The 17,400-nt window shown below is 35.0% G+C and overlaps 1 protein-coding gene and 1 pseudogene across 4 annotated transcripts; one reads left to right on the top strand and one right to left on the bottom strand.

Annotated features, from left to right (window-relative positions):
- The first annotated feature begins 272 nt into the window (after positions 1-272).
- On the top strand, positions 273-2,225 carry LOC107951976 (aurachin C monooxygenase/isomerase-like; annotated as a pseudogene).
- Positions 2,226-3,453: 1,228 nt separating this feature from the next.
- LOC107951974 (V-type proton ATPase subunit c''1) lies at positions 3,454-8,980 on the bottom strand. Of its 4 annotated transcripts, none has more exons than XM_016887172.2 (5): positions 8,258-8,512; positions 8,074-8,151; positions 4,428-4,508; positions 3,935-4,105; positions 3,454-3,848 (listed from the first exon to the last, which is right to left on the bottom strand). In XM_016887172.2, the coding sequence occupies exons 1-5, from the start codon at positions 8,377-8,379 to the stop codon at positions 3,677-3,679; spliced, it is 624 nt and encodes a 207-aa protein (XP_016742661.1). In that variant the 5' UTR covers positions 8,380-8,512; the 3' UTR covers positions 3,454-3,676. The 4 variants fall into 4 exon arrangements, with proteins under 4 accessions (XP_016742661.1, XP_016742662.1, XP_016742663.1 ...); XM_041086957.1 differs by lacking the exon at positions 3,454-3,848 and adding an exon at positions 4,197-4,364 and having other exon boundaries at positions 4,024-4,105; positions 4,439-4,508; XM_016887173.2 differs by lacking the exon at positions 4,428-4,508 and having other exon boundaries at positions 8,258-8,980.
- Positions 8,981-17,400: the final 8,420 nt, after the last annotated feature.

Raw genomic sequence — 17,400 nt, 5'->3', positions numbered from 1 at the left:
TCATGTATAACCCTTAAAAATTATGCATTTCTATTTTTCAATTTAAAAATCGTTTATTCATTAAATTTATTAAGTATTTTTTTAATTAAAATTTGTTAACAGGTTAGGATTGATAAAAATAAGTATGATAATTTTTTACATAAACTACCAACAATTATAATTATTCAACTAGGATTTTTAAAATGAAATGGACTAGAATTCAAATTCTATACAATACAGGGGCTAAAATCATATTTTAACCTATTCTTATTCACGTCTGCATCTACGACTACAATCAAAGAGATCCCATTGTCACATGCTCACCAACACCCTTTCTTCACCACAAATTCCCTGCTAAACTAGAGCGAGAGAGCTCTAGAAATGGCTGAGAAGCAGAAGAAGAAGAAATCAAAAGTAATCATCGTAGGAGGGAGCATAGCAGGGGTCTCATGCGCCCATGCGCTTACTTCAATAGGATGGCAAGTTGTGGTGATCGAGAAATCTGCCGCTCCCCCAACCGGTAGCCCAACCGGTGCTGGACTGGGGCTGGACCCTTTGGCTCAAATGCTCATTACTTCATGGATTGCTAATCCCCACCTTCTTCAGCACCCCACCTTGCCCCTCACAATTGATCAAGTAAATGTCAAATCTTTTTACTTTCCCTTTACCAGATTTTCACTCACATTAGCTATGCAGTTTCTTAATAATTGGGCCTATCTAGATTGAATCTTGTGGTTTCTCGTATTAATTTGACATCTACATGACTACTTTGCCGGGTAGTTTTATCAGTCGGTAATCTTTACATTACATGATTGGTTGCTAGTTTTGTTACTATATTGTGCCATTTTTTGTGGAAATGTGTTATTAACAGAACCAAGCAACTGATAGTTCTACAAAGGTGAGTTGGACACTGACAAGAGATGAGGAATGCAATTTTAGAGCAGCACATTGGGCTGATCTCCATGGCCTTCTGTACAATGCATTGCCACCAGATATATTCTTATGGGGTCATCAGTTCATCTCTTTCAGCATTTCTGAGGACAAATCCTATATCAAAGTTAAGGCTAAAGTTCTTCGAAACGATAAGATCGTTGAGATAGACGGAAATTTACTGGTCGCAGCAGATGGGTGCCTGTCTTTAATCCGCCAGAATTTTCTCCCAGACCTTAAATTGAGGTATATTTCAGTATGTGTAGCTTAATAAAACTTTAAATTTGCTCCTACTTTGCTGACTGCAGTGCTGTATGGTAAGTATCTTTTGTTAAACTGCGAGTTAATGCAACACTCTTCGCAGGTATTCCCGTTACTGTGCATGGAGAGGGGTTCTTGACTTCTCAGGAAGAGAGGATTCCGAAACCATTGAAGGCATCAGAAAAGCATACCCTGACCTTGGGAAATGCTTGTATTTCGACCTCGGCTCTAAAACTCATTGTGTGCTTTATGAACTTCCCAATAAAAGGCTGAATTGGATTTTCTATGTCAATCAACCTGAGCCTGAGATAAAGGTGCTTGTTTACTCTAATTTGATACATTTTGCTGCTTACATAGCAATTACATGTTATATTAATGACGTTTTCAGGACAGCTAAAGTCGGATACGATCGTACTGCTTTGACATGCCTCTGCATTTCCTTTTTGCTGCATGTTCAGAGAAATTCAGTTACTATGAAAGTAAGCGAAGACATGATCGATGAGATGATGAAAGAAGCAGAGAAAGCTTGGGTTCCGGAGTTGGTTAAAGTGATGAAGGAGACCAAGAACCCTTTCTTAAATGCCATATATGATTGTGACCCTCTAAGGCAGATCTATTGGGACAATGTAGTGTTGATTGGAGATGCTGCTCACCCAACAACTCCTCATGGTCTAAGAAGCACAAACATGTCGATACTAGATGCAGCAGTTCTTGGCAAATGCCTCGAGAAGTGGGGAGTGGAGAATTTACACTCAGCTCTGGGAGAATATCAGTCGATTAGGGTACCTGTTACCTCTAAACAAGTGCTGCAGTCACGGAAGTTGGGCCGTATTAAGCAAGGGTTGCATCTTCCTAATGGAAAACAGTTTGATCCGAAGAAAGCAAGGACCTCAAAGAACTTCAACAGAAGAACATGCCCTTCTTCACTAGTGTTTATTAATTACCTGATTCTATCTTACACCGTGTTTGACTCTCAAAGGATGAAAAATAAAAATTGATATTAAAGTATTCTGCAGAATACCTGAACTGTAAGAGAAACAATTTCCTTTGATCTATACATTGGCTCTCCGGTCAGAACATGGTGCATATAACTAGGTGACTTTTTTGCTGTTGACCAAAAACGGGAACTTTTATTAATAGGTATAGTATATACATAAGCACTAAGGAAAAAATTTTCAACCATAAAAATATCTTTTATTTTTATCATATTATTAAATAAATATTTTAAAATATTTATAATATTTATTAGTTAAAAAAAGTTACTTAGAATAGAAGTGGTGATATTTATACATTTAAAAATTATTATAATTTAATTTACCAGTTATTATTTAAGAAAAAGTTTGACGCTAACAAAATTTTGATAATTTTAAAATAGAATTATAAGTTGAATGGAACTCTAAGAATATTAATATAAGAAAAAGTTGTGATAATTATAATTATATTTTAATTTACATTTATTAATTAAAAATAATTATCATTTAATTTTGGCATTATTATAAAAATGAAATTTTTATTTTTTATTTAAAAAATTGTTACTTTTATATATGTAAAATAGAGTTATTAATTAAATAGAACTCTAAGTATTTTAGTTATCACTTAATTACTATTGTAGTTAAATAATCACTTAAGTATCATAGTTATGTATGGATTAAAATTTAATTTTAGTTTTACATACGGATTAAAATTTATCTTTAGCTTTATAGATAAGATGTAATATTTACTATATTCGATCAAGTAGCATCTAAAAAGAATTACTCACAACAAGTAAAAAATTGTTAACAATAATAAACTATAATTATATAAAAAAGATTAGAACATTAAAATAATAATTTTTCAAAAAGACAGTTTTAAATCATATTTGAATGACGACACCAAAGGTAAACATAATATTATTTGTAAACATTTTTTGTTTTTACCCTTTTTCAAATTTGTATATTATTTTATTAGTTTTATGTATTTATTTAATTTTTATTTTCGTTATTTTATTTTCTCAAGTATTTTTTTCAAAACTAATTGAACTTTAATATAAATTAAATTATATTTTTAAAATTATAAAAAATATATTATTTAATAAATTAAAAATATATAAAATTATGCATAGCACATGCGAGACATTAGAAACTAGTACTATAAAAAAATATTATTCAACAAAATAATACAGGGTCAATATTATCTACCAAAACAACACAAATGTGACGTGAGATTGAATCCAATAAGATTAACAATGACGATAAAATTAATTACTATAGCCCAAAAAAAATCCCAGTGCCACAACTCATCCTCTTAACCATAAATCATGGTTTTCATAGAAAGTTTTATTTCTCACTCGACAAATGTGTTATAAGAACGAAAAAGAGGAGACACTTCCAAGCAAGTTTCTAAATAATACATACTACCAATAACAAAACAAAAGAAAAAATGTGAATTTCATTTCTGATAACCGGCACATGAAACAAACAGGTTTGCATTCTTAACCCAATAGCTATTTTCTACTAAGATCGTGAAATTAGACCGACTTTGCAGGCCATGTTGCTTGAGCTGACATGATTATACCTACGATCACCCCGAACAGTCCAAGTGCACTGCCAAAAATCTCAATCACAAGAATCTTCACAAACAGTGAGGAGTTTTGTGCATCAGACAGCGCACAGCTACTTCCAATTATTCCAACACACAATCTGTCCCCAAAACAATCCATAAGTACACAAAAATAAGCAAAAATATTAATTTAGATTAAAAAAAACATTAAGGTAGGGAGGCACACCCGCAAACAAGGTTTGCAAACCCAACAATAATTCCTGAAGCAAAGATTGCATATCCAGCTCTAAGAGTCTCTGGTTCATATATCTGTGATGAAGGAACACTCTCTAACTTTGTTTGTAAAATAATTGCCACAATAACACCATAGATAGCAACAGCTTCGCAGAAGATCACACTGCAATGACAGTATAGAAGAGCAAAAATTACTATTTCCATAGGGCATATTACAGCATTTCAAAATCAACAATGCTGAGAAAATGTTTAACCTAGATTGAGACATATTTTAACGGCACCATAAATTGAAAAAATTCGCCTGAAAAGGATGGGCACTGTTTAGTATCTTCAATCCTATTCCATGACTCATAATTGTCCCCCCATTCAGCAATGCACTCTAATTTAAAACTCATCCAACAGACAGACAGTACACACAACACCTAAATCCCATAACAAGAAACGAGGATTAGCTATGATATGTAAGTAGAAACTTGAGCTCATACATATGAGGCACCTTTTGTTGGACAAAACTGTGAGGCCTTTGGGACAAAGTGGATAATACCTCACGGGTTGGTGCTGTCTCACTGTACATGAATAGAGTTGAGTAAATAACCAGCAACTTGTCTCAATATTTCAATTGCAGCAGGCATATGAAAATTTGTAAGGCATTAAATGGGAAAAAGCCAGAGTCAAATTTCAAGTGATTGATTAACTAATTGGGTCCATTAGATAGCTAGCCCGTGTCAAGGTCAGAGCCATTTATTTTGTGTATATCTTTTTACTATTTTACTGTTTCTGTTAAGTCGTTGGTAACTGCAGAAAGGTGAGAAATGAGTGCACCAAGAATCTTGGAATATAACGAGCAAAAGGATCAACGAATTGAAAATTCTCTCTCAACAACATTGGCATCAAAGCTCTGATTCCGACACCATAGTTGATGGTGTAGCTACCAGAATGCAAAAGGAACTCACCCAAGTCCAAGGCAAGACTAAACTCGATGTGCAGCAATTCAATAAGAAGTTTGATGACATTCGAGCAAAGTTGAAGCATGATTTATAAAACTTCCTTGATTTGATGACCCAGAGGACAATCAGATGAAGCATCTAACACTAGGGTCAACAAAGAGTGACACTAGGAAGACAAGCCTTTACTCCAATTCAACCAAGGTATTTGGATCAAGGGAATCACCGTTTCTTCAAGTGAAATACCCCAACTTCAATGGTGAAGATTTTAAAGGGTGGTTGCTCAAGCTTTGAGCAATACATTGTGGCTGCACGAGTAGCTAACAACCATACGGTCAAGGTGGTAATGCTAAACTCGGAAAGGACGTGCCCTTCAATGGCACCAGTACTAGGCCCAAAATACGAGGGGGTCTGGGTAATCCAGTATGAGCTACTGGGAAGCAATGAAGGCTCGTTCGCTACAGGAGAATATGGTGATCCTATGGAAGAGTTGGTCAACCAAAACCAATCTGGTACCATTGATCACTACCATGAGAAATTTGTAGGTATACTCAATTTACTCCAGCTTGATGACACTTGCGCGTCAATTATTTGTGTTAGCAACATGAAACTTAAGATATCTCAAATCTTTAAGGCTATTTATATCCAAGTCCATGAATGAGGCCATGCACTTAGCTAAACATATCAAGGCTATAAACCCTAACGACAAGAAAACTCCTATTTTACCTACCTATAAACCAACTTGCCTTCTTCTTTGCCAGACAGCCTATACCTCCACTAAGCCCTGATCCTTACCACCATTGCAACCTACTCAAAATTTCCACCAAATTCCAACTGAACCTAAAACCAAACACCTTAAATACTGAAAAAGGTCCCCCTACCTATAACCAATATACCAACTACAAAAACAAAAGGCTGACAGAAACTGGGGGAAGAAGGAAAAAAGGTCTCTGCTACTGGTGTGGCTTGAAATTCTCGTATGGTCACAAGTGTATGAAACCCCAACTCATTCAGTTGTTAGCAGAATCTATGGACGAGAAGAGTGAACCTAAAGTATTCTCGAACTGTTGAGACAACCTTGATGCTCTAGCAGTTGAGAATGAGCAGCCAATATTGTTTCTCCAGGCCATGATGGGGTCACTTGGTTTTCAAACTATGAGAGGCAATGGGAAAACTGGTGAGCATGCCATCAGTATGCTTGTGGACTCTGGTAGCATTCATTAATTTTATTGACACTAGAGTGGTTAAGCAATTGGCGTTAAGGGTTGTACCTGGACCTAGAATGGGAGTGACTTGCAAACGGTGGAAATCTATTTACAATGAGCAAATGTCTAAAATTACAATGGTCAGCACTGAACATGATGTTTTGCTTAGACTTTATGGTTCTACCCTTGTCTGGCTGTGAAATAATATGAGTACAATGGTTGGTCACTCTTGGACCAATCCTATGGGATTTCTTCTCACAAAGCAATTTGGATTCAATGATAAGTCGTACAAGCTATAGGGAGTTCAAGCTACTACAGTTAGCTTATCATCCCAGAAAGTTGCTACTGAGTTATTATTGTCATTTATGTCAATAGAAGCATCACAACCTTGTGCTTATTAGTTAACAGTTTCAAAACCTCTTACCTAATCTAATTTTATCATTGATGAACAACAAATCAGTAACAAGGGGCAGATGATTAAATCAACACTCTATGAGTTCAATCATTCATTTACACTCTTACAAGATTGCCACCTGTTAGGATCCAAGATCATAGAATCTCACTGAGGGATGAGAATCAAACAATAAAAATTAGGCCCTCCAAGCATCCTACTGCCATTGAAAGGTCGATAGAAGAAAAGCCAGACAATGGTGACCTTGGAAACAATACCAACTCATTTGCTTCTCCTGTAGAAATAGTGAATTTGAGGACCATTTGCTACATTTGAGAAAGGTATTTGAAGTGTTACAAAAAATCAATCGTTCCTTAAACATAGAAAGTGTCTTCTTGCTGCTCAAGAGGAGGAATATTTGGGTCATATCATTAGTGTTGTAAGGATGACTATGAATGCTAGCAAAGTACAAGCAATGCTAGATGGCTTACCCCATGTCATGTGTAGACAGATTGTCAAAATATGCACATTTTATACTTGTCTATACCCTTTTACAAACCCTCTGTTACCAAGTCTTCATCAACTTTTTAAGCTACATGGTTTACCCCATATCATAGTCTTTGATAGAGATTAGGTATTCCTTAGTAGCTTCTGGTAAGAACTCTTAAAGACTGGACTACCTTAAAGTTTTCAACATCCTACAACCCTCAAGCACATTGAAACCTATTTAAGATGCATGACTAGTGAGACTACTAAAGAGTGGGCCATGTGGTTACCATTGGCTATGTATTGGCAAATTTAACCCATATCCCCTGTCCGTGCCGTGTCGACACAGGAATGGCTTCCCCTTTTCCTAGTCTGAGCAACAGAGGTTGCAAAGTCAAATTTCATGTTATTTCAAATTGGTTAAATTAGTTGTAATCAAAAAATGCCTGGTTGTAGTGGGTCCATTAGTTAGTTAGCCCATGTCAAGTCCAGAGTCATTTACTTTGCAATTATCTTTTTACTATTTTATGGTTTCTCTTAAGTCATTGGTAGCTGCAGATAGGTGAGCAATGTGTGCACCAGCAATCTAGAATATAATGAGAAAAGGAATGAAGGAATAGGAGAATGGAATTACCTTTTGGAAATTCTTTCTTTCTCCCTTTCTTCTCTGTTATTCTAATACTCTTCTTCTTCCGGTTACACATATGACATATCAGTATCATCTTGGGACACATTCGAGGCCAGCAGTAACACAAAAAGAGATAAAAAGGGGATTCATACAGAAGAATACTAAAATTATAGCTACTCTTGTTACTTATGCTTGACGTTAAAGCCTTATACCCCAATTGAATTTCCAAGCAATAAAAATTATATAGAACGAAAGCCTAGGAATCAGCAAACTTGGGTGACCTAAAATTTTCTTGCTTCCTAGTTTCCCCCTAATTGATTTTAGAAGGCCAGTAACAAAATTTAATTCAATCCAATAATTTATAAACTGTAAAACAAACTTAATCAATAGATTAGTGTTTATGAAAAAAAAATCGATGCATTTACAGATAAAATGACACAATAACTGCGAAAACCATAAGAAAATGAAAAAATTTACCTAATGAGATTCTTGGAAGTGATTCGAGGAGCTTTAATAGCGGCACCGATCAAACTACTCCCAGTTATGTAAATTCCCCTATGAATATATATAAGCAATTTAACACATATTTCATGAAATTATGCATAAGATTTATAGAAAATAAAGAATATATATATCTATATATATATAAAAGAAGGGGTACCAGGCGGCGCCGAGGACGGAAACGCCGATGGCAATGGCGATACCGACGGCGGAGAAAGTATAAGGTGAAATCTTGACAAGAGCAGTGGACCAGGAGCTTGAGTCTCCTAATGTTGCTGCCATTTTTCTTAATTTGCTTTACTTCTTGCTCTGATGATTTGTTGCCCTTTGAATGGATCTAATGAGATCAGGGAAGAGAGGAGAGAGAAAGAGAGAGAGAAATCTTTTTCCCAAAAAAAAAATAATTAAAGAAACAAAAATACAGATTTATGTCCCCGACTCAGGAAAAAAAAACGAAATTTCGTGCTTTGGGTTGAGAGACGACGTCGTTTTCTCAAATTTGTTATTGGGATAAAGCAACATTTAGTCCCTAAACTTAATAACTTTTCAACTTAGTCCTTACATTTTCTTTTGTCTAGATTGATACTCAAACTTGGATTTCATCAAACAATTTAGTCTATTTTTGTGACAGTTAAATGATGATGGCATGACACTCTTTGATTGTGTCATATCATTATTTGAATTTCTTTATGCTCTATTTGTAAACTTTTTGAAAATTTGAAATAGAATTTCAATTGTAATGCAAATTGTAAAAATGAAATGAATATGTTATGTACAAATTAGTTTAGATTCAAATTAATATATATTAAAAAGTATAAAAATATGAATTTGTCAAAATTAAAAATATTTTAAGGATTTTAAGTTTATTACTAAATATAAATCTGAGAAATAATCATAAATATTACCTTTCTAAATAATTTACTACTCAATCCATATTATTTTTAAAATTCAAATTCAAATTTTGAAATCCTAATTCAATAAACACTACCTTCAAGATAACGTGTCTAAATTTATTAATACCAAAACACTAAAGAACAGATGATACGTTAAATTTTCTCAAACCATTGAACCAAGTCTACGATTCCATACCCTTTTTTGCCAGATAACCAGCCACAATATTCGCAGGTTGACAGACATGCAGCAATCAATATGAGTGAAATCTAGAAGAAAGAAATTGGGACATATTTAATGATACATCCAACCGAAATTAAACAAGACTAGATAATTGAAGCTTGAATGGGCAGTTGCCTTCCACCTACACATTCTAAAGTCCCAAAGCAAAAAGTAATAAAATCGTCAAATATTCAAATAATATACAAGTATATACAATCGTCAACAAGTAATAAAATAGTAAGTAAAAGGTATCGTCTCCACAGAAACTGTATAGGTAAATATTGTGAAAATAAAATCTTAACAAATTGGTGATGAAAATAATTGTGAGTAGATTGAATTAACTAATTAATTTAACTAAAACTTAAGTATGCTAAAAATGAATGAAAGATGTAAACACATAGCAATAAGCAACACTTCACAAGTTTAATTACTATGACATGAACAATATTGATGATGTTACGGAAGAAATCCATGGTAACTCGGTTATATATTAACCCATGAAATCACGCTTATTAAATTATTAATTTTTTCTAGCATATTTCTGTGTTCAATCAACTTAGTAATTTTCATAAGCAGACATCAAATAATGTGAGATAACAAAAATATTTCTATATTGAAACAGTTTAATCACATTAATCTTAAGGTTATGAAATTCAATAAATTTATTTTGATATTATTATTAATTTGACCTAATTTATCATAAAAAGATCAAACATGCACCATTTAGATATTATGTCAATTAATTACAATTTCGGTCTGATTAAATAATTAATTCAATTGCATCCCTACATTTATAATGTATGAATAACATGTTCATGATTTTATTTGACTGAATAAGCAACCAAGACACATAACATCATTTTTAGCAAATGAGAGCCTCGAAAAACTCTCTTCACATGGCCGATCCTTACTCTAAGGAAAGTGGGTGGATGGCTTTGCTATTGTGATAGCCCTAATTTGACCTTAGTCGGAAAGTGGTTTCGAGACCACAAAACCGAGTTGTAAAAAAATAATTAATCGTCATATTTAATGCTTAATATATTTGAAAGTGCATGTGTGAAAGTTTCATACTTTAATTTCTTTAATTGTATGTGAAATTTATTAGAAAGGACTTATGTGAGAAAATTAGAAATGTGCTAGGCAAATGTAAAGTGGCATATTTATGCATGTTATAAAATAATTGTACTTGCATGTCAAATAACCCTTTTGGTTATAGTGGCCGGCCATGATGAGGAATTTATATTAAAATAGATGTAAATAATTAGTTAATGGTTGTATAATTGAATTTTGTTAAGTAATAATAATAATAAAAAGAAAAAAAAGGTGATAAACATTCTTTTTGGTTCTTCTTGGCCGAATTGAAGAAAGAAAGAAGGAAAGATTTCGGTCACTTTAAGCTCAAGGAAGGTTAGTTAATTGTGTTAGATTTTAAAATTTTAAGCTTGTTTCTAGTTAATTAGCAAATTTCTTACATAGCCCATGTCAAAATTTGAAATTTTGGTGATGGTTTGAGCATTCGGTTTCGGTTATTAAAGGATGAGCTTGGGTTATGATCTTTATGTTGTATGAAAAATTGTTGAAGAGAAGGGTTTAAGTTAGTCAAATTATAAATTTTAACACTCATGAGTATAACAGCCAAACATAGATTTGTTTAATGAATTGAACAAATACCGTGTGAGTGATTGAAATGAATGAGTTTGAGGTTGGATCATATTAAGATTCGGCTTTGTACATAAATATTAAGAGTTCGATATTTTTTTTAATGATTATTGGATGGTAAATAAGGTTATGCATAAGATAAATATTAAGATTATGGTTGACTTGTGTTTAGTGAAGTTCGGCCAAGGACTTTATGTACATGCTTATTCGGTTTAAGTAGAGTAAATGTGACGGGTAGATATGACTAGGTTGTAGTTTATTATTGATTCGTTTGACTGTATGAATTAGCTTGTAAATTGGTTTGGGTATAGTAAATAATAAGCATGCTTGGTAACGGTAAGGTTATTGATAATATGTCATGACTTTAACTTAACTAGTTGATTGGATAAGAAATGAATTGGATATATATAGATAATATTGACGAACCGCTTAGCTTATGAGTTTATATATTGGTTCGGCTACTAAGCTAGAAAATAATTGTTGGTAACATGGTATCCGTATCTATGCACCTATGTAGATATATATATGTGGTATTTTAAGTATAATTGTTCATTTGATAAAGTTGGCTAATAGTTCAAGTAAGGATTACTCTATTCGATATGTCCATGAATTGAGGCAATGGGTTCGGTAATTAGCTTAGTACATTCGGGTAATATCACATGTCCGATCATAGTTAAACATTCGATAGTTGTGATTCTTTGGCTATAATATTTGAATATCACTATGGGAAAAATATATGATCGGTTGCCTATTATTTACTTTGAAATGAATCTTAATAAATAGGTATTCGTATATAGTAAAGTTGGACAAGTAATTGAATAAATTTATTTGTTTTATTAAGCTCAAGAGCATAGAGGGTCTAAATTAGATAAAGGAAAAGAGAAAGCAGTCGAGTAGCCTATCCACAACCGTTCGAATATACCGAGGTAAGTCGTTGAGTAATGAAACTTAGTTTATGATTTGATAAGGCAATTATTTATCTATGAGCATAATAATTAACTTGTGACCTAATGATTCTACTTGAATTACATTACAAAATAAATAAGTAAAGTATTTACTTGTAGCCGTTTGGTTATAGAAATCTTGTGGATTAACGAAACGGGATCACGTTATTTGTTTAAGACTAATGAATCGAACGATGTATGGTTAGTAAACATACTGTAATCGCATTCAAGTATCAGGAATAATATTCAAATGTGATATGATATATAGATATGTATGCATATATGTGTGAATGTTAATCGGGGTGTAAATCCGAGCTTGGGTTCGAAGGGCTTTTGAGCCAGTGCTAATAACCGAACTTAATTACGAAGGGCTTTTGAGCCAGTGCTAATAACCGAACTTAGTTTCGAAGGGCTTTTGAGCCAGTGTCATAACCGGACTTAGTTCCGAAGGGCCTTCGAGCCAGTGGCCTAATCCGAGCTTGGTCTCGAAGGGTTTTGAGCCAGTGTTAAGAATCGTGCTTGATTCAAATGTTTATGATCTGATCATGATGCATGAGTTCAAGATTAGAGAGTTCAATTTCATAAATATGAGATATATGTGTATATGCATGAGATTGATATGGAAATTTGAGATGAACAGGATTCGGCTATAGATTGAATTTAAATTGGATATATTGACTTTACCTTTGTGATATGATGATAAAAATGATACCTTAGTTAGGTTTATATTCGGCCAAAGGATGGAACAAGTAAACTTTGAAATTATTATGCCACTCTTTTAAATGATTTCATTACTTAAAACTTACTAAGCATCGAAGTGCTTAATCTTTTGCTTAAATTCTCTGTTTTATAGATTTTATTCGTCAGCTGTCGGACTCGAAGGTGTCAAAGTCGAAGTCATCCACACTATCTAAGCCACTTTTTGGTACTCTTCAGTTGAATTTGATAATGGCATGTATAGGGCTGACCCTTGTTGTTAATTAAGTATTTTTTGGTAATGTATATTCGTATAGCCATGCGAAAATGGCTTGTATATTTTGAGTATAACATTATGATCATTTTGTATATATGGTCTTATGATATGGTTATTAAGTGGTGTGGAAATGTTTGGTAATGATTAGCCATTGGAATGGCCAATCATGGTCCTATTGGTGCTACGTATGTCATGGCTAATCGTGATTATACTTGGAAATAATGTATGTCAAATTACTAGTTGATTCATGGAAAACTATGAAATAGGTGAAATTTACCTTAAAATAGATGCTAACAGCAGCAGTGATGTGAGTTTGAAAAATCACTAAAAATAGTAGAAATGGAATCAAATAATGAATAAATTATGTAATCTAATCTTGATGAGTCTATTTTCATATGAAAGAAACAAAACGACCATATGAGTCGTATTTTATAAGATGTTTAAGTTTTCGTGAAACAGGGCCAGAGCGATTTCTGGATCCCCTGTTCTGACTTTGGAAATTCACCATAAATTAACCAGAGATAATTAGAAGTTATGCTTTATATGTACAGATTCCGTTTTGAGTCTAATTTCATTAGAAACAAACGGCATAAGTATTGAAGCCCTGTACAGGGAGATATCTAAGTCGTAATGCATGAAGGTCAGAGTAGTCGAACCCTGAAACAGGGGAGAATTTAACTAATAAACTGTACTAATTGGCCTGACCAAAAATTCTAGAAAATAATTAGTAAATATATGTATGAGTCTAGTTTCAGGAAAAATTTACGGAATTGGATTTCGAGTTTTGGAACTCGAGATATGAATTTTAGAGTGACTGTGATGCAGTTAGCCAGCTCGTTTGGAAATTTTAAAAATGAAATGTATGAGCTGTTTAAGTAAGGAATTAAGTCCGTCAGCACCTCGTGTTCGACTCCAGAAACGGTCTCGGGTATGGGGTGTTACATTTAATTGGTATCAGAGGTACGGTTTAGTCGATTCTAGGACTACCGTAATACGTAGGGGAATAGCTATACATGCCATTATGTGTTTATCTGATAGTGTGGTGATTTCTGACAGTTAAAAATGTGTTTATTTATAGTAATGGATCCTGATCCCAACCGAGCGGTAGCTGATGATGTTGAGAGTGTAGCGCCTGCTCTCGCACATGGGACGACGCCGGTGGACTCTCAACCTATTGCTAGTAATCAGAATGATGAAGCTAGGCAGGCTTTTTATAGCGTGATGAATGACTGGTTCAATCAGTATATTCGAACTAATACGGCTGTCCCACAACCCCCACCCCCGACTAATACAAACCCTGCACCTGTAATATCTCCTGGAGTTGACCCGTCGAGGTTGAACAAGCCCCCGGTTGATAGGATTGGGAAGCATGGGGCTACTGAGTTCAAGGCTACTGACAGTGATGATGCTGAGCAGGCTGAGTTTTGGCTTGATAATACCGTTCGTGTGTTCGATGAATTATCGTGCACATCTGATGAATGTTTAAAATGTGCTATATCTCTGTTACGTGATTCTGCCTACTATTGGTGGAATACTTTGGTTTCCGTCGTGCCGAGAGAACGGGTTACTTGGGAATTCTTTCAAACCGAGTTCCGCAAGAAATATATCAGTCAAAGATTCATCGATCAGAAACGGAAAGAATTTCTTGAGCTTAAGCAAGGTTCTATGTCAGTTACTGATTATGAGCGAAAGTTTGTCAGACTTAGTAAATACGCTCGGGAATGTGTTTCATCCGAGGCTATCATGTGTAAACGCTTCGAGGACGGGTTGAACGAAGATATAAAACTGTATGTTGGCATTCTTGAAATTAGAGAATTTGTAGTACTTTTCGAACGAGCTTGCAAAGCCGAAGAGCTCAATAAGGAGAAAAGAAAAGCTGAAGTGGAAGTAAGAGAATTTCGTAAGAGGTCTTCGGGAAAGCCCTTTCAACAATCATCGAAGAAATTTAAAAGTGATCCAGGCCGATCTAAAGACACTTTGGGCTTTTCCAGACGAGATCGTGATCGACGCCCTGTGAGTACGCGAGTCACTTCGGTTGCCAGTGTTGGAAATGATCGTCGGGATAGGACGGAGTGCCTGTATTGCGGTAAATGGTATTCGGGGAGTTGTAGATTCCATGACCGCTCCTGTTATAAGTGCGGATCAGCTGACCACTTTATCAAGGATTGCCCGAGACTGTCTGAACAGAATGTAAATCAGAGTGGGAAACCGGGTGCTACTACTGCTCGAGGTAGACCATCTAAAAATGCGGGGAATGCTAGTGGCGGTCAGAGAGGATCTAGAGATGTTACCACTAGATCTGAGGCTCGTGCTCCTGCTAGAGCTTATGCTATACGTGCACGCGAGGATGCTTCTTCGCCTGATGTTATTACTGGTACATTCACTCTCTTTGATACTGATGTGATTGCTTTGATTGACCCTGGTTCTACTCATTCTTATATATGTGAGACTTTAGCATCCAGTAAGACTTTACCTGTTGAGTCTACTGAGTTCGTTATTAGAGTGTCGAATCCCTTGGGTCATTATGTGCTTGTTGATAAGGTGTGTAAGAAATGTCCCCTAGTAATCCGAGGTTCTTGTTTTCCGGCTGATTTGATGCTTTTACCGTTTGATGAATTTGATGTTATCCTTGGTATGGATTGGTTGACCGTACATGATGCAGTGGTGAATTGCAAAAGAAAAACTATTGATTTGAGATGTGTAAATAATGAGATAATTCGAGTTGAGTCTACTAACTTGAATGCATTGCCAGCAATAATATCTTTGATGTTGGCTCAGAAATATGTGAGAAAGGGATGTGAAGCATATCTTGCGTACGTACTTGATAGCAAAGAGTCAGAAAAGAGACTTGAGTCAGTGCTAGTGGTTTGTGAGTATTCAGATGTTTTCCCTGAGGAGTTACCAGGATTACCACCCGTTCGAGAGGTTGAATTCGGCATCGAACTAGTACCTGGTACCACTCCAATTTCGATAGCTCCGTATCGTATGGCACCAACGGAATTGAAAGAATTGAAAACTCAGTTGCAAGAGTTGACGGATAGAGGTTTTGCTCGACCGAGTTTTTCACCTTGGGGTGCACCAGTATTGTTTGTGAAAAAGAAGGACGGAACCATGAGACTTTGCATCAACTATCGTCAGTTGAATAAAGTAACAATAAAGAATAAATATCCGTTACCGCGTATTGATGATTTGTTCGATCAACTGAAAGGAGCATCTGTATTTTCGAAGATAGATTTGAGATATGGGTTATTGTTGATAGACTGACAAAGTCGGCTCATTTTATTCCTGTACGTACGGATTACTCCCTTGACAAGTTAGCTGAAATGTATGTATCTCAGATTGTAAGGTTACATGGAGTACTTATTTCTATTGTGTCAGATAGAGATCCGAGATTCACATCGCAATTTTGGAAGAAATTACAAGAAGCTTTGGGTACCAAGTTGCATTTTAGCACCGCTTTTCATCCTCAGACTGATGGTCAATCTGAACGGATAATTCAAATACTCGAAGATATGTTGAGATGTTGCATCTTCGAGTTTAGTGGTTCATGGGAACTCTATTTACCTTTGATTGAGTTCGCTTACAATAATAGTTTTCAATCAAGTATTAAAATGGCACCTTACGAGGCTTTGTACGGTCGTAAATGCCGTACACCATTGTTTTGGACCGAGCTCAGTGAAAGTAGAATTCTCGGAGTTGATTTGATCAAAGATGCTGAGCAGAAAGTAAAAATAATTCGTGAAAGTTTAAAGGTAGCTTCAGATCGTCAGAAGTCGTACGCGGATTTGAAACGAAAAGACATTGAGTATCAGGTGGGAGACAAAGTGTTTCTTAAAGTTTCACCTTGGAAAAAGATACTCAGATTTGGCCGTAAGGGCAAGTTGAGTCCGAGGTTCATTGGACCGTATGAAATATCCGAACGAGTTGGTCCAGTTGCATATAGATTGATTTTACCCTCTGAACTCGAAAAGATTCACAATGTTATTCATGTTTCGATGCTCAGACATTATAGATCCGATCCATCGTATAAAATTAACCCATCAGAGGTTGAAATACAATCTGATTTGAGTTATGAAGAAGAACCGATTTGTATCCTAGCTCGCGAGGTAAAAGAGTTGCGAAACAAAACAGTTCCATTAGTGAAGGTGTTTGGTAATGATTAGCCATTGGAATGGCCAATCATGGTCCTATTGGTGCTACGTATGTCATGGCTAATTGTGATTATACTTGGAAATAATGTATGTCAAATTACTAGTTGATTCATGGAAAACTATGAAATAGGTGAAATTTACCTTAAAATAGATGCTGACAGCAGCAGTGATGTGAGTTTGAAAAATCACTAAAAATAGTAGAAATGGAATCAAATAATGAATAAATTATGTAATCGAATCTTGATGAGTCTATTTTCATATGAAAGAAACGAAACGACCATATGAGCTGTATTTTATAAGATGTTTAAGTTTTCGTGAAACAGGGCCAGAGCGATTTCTGGATCCTCTGTTCTGACTTTGGAAATTCACCATAAATTAACCAGAGATAATTAGAAGTCATGCTTTATGTGTACAGATTCCGTTTTGAGTGTAGTTTCATTAGAAACAAACGGCATAAGTATTG

This window comes from Gossypium hirsutum, chromosome A02, assembly GCF_007990345.1.
Source record: "Gossypium hirsutum isolate 1008001.06 chromosome A02, Gossypium_hirsutum_v2.1, whole genome shotgun sequence".
NCBI classification, from domain to species: Eukaryota; Viridiplantae; Streptophyta; class Magnoliopsida; order Malvales; family Malvaceae; genus Gossypium; species Gossypium hirsutum.
This window is presented reverse-complemented; position numbering and strand designations above follow the sequence as displayed.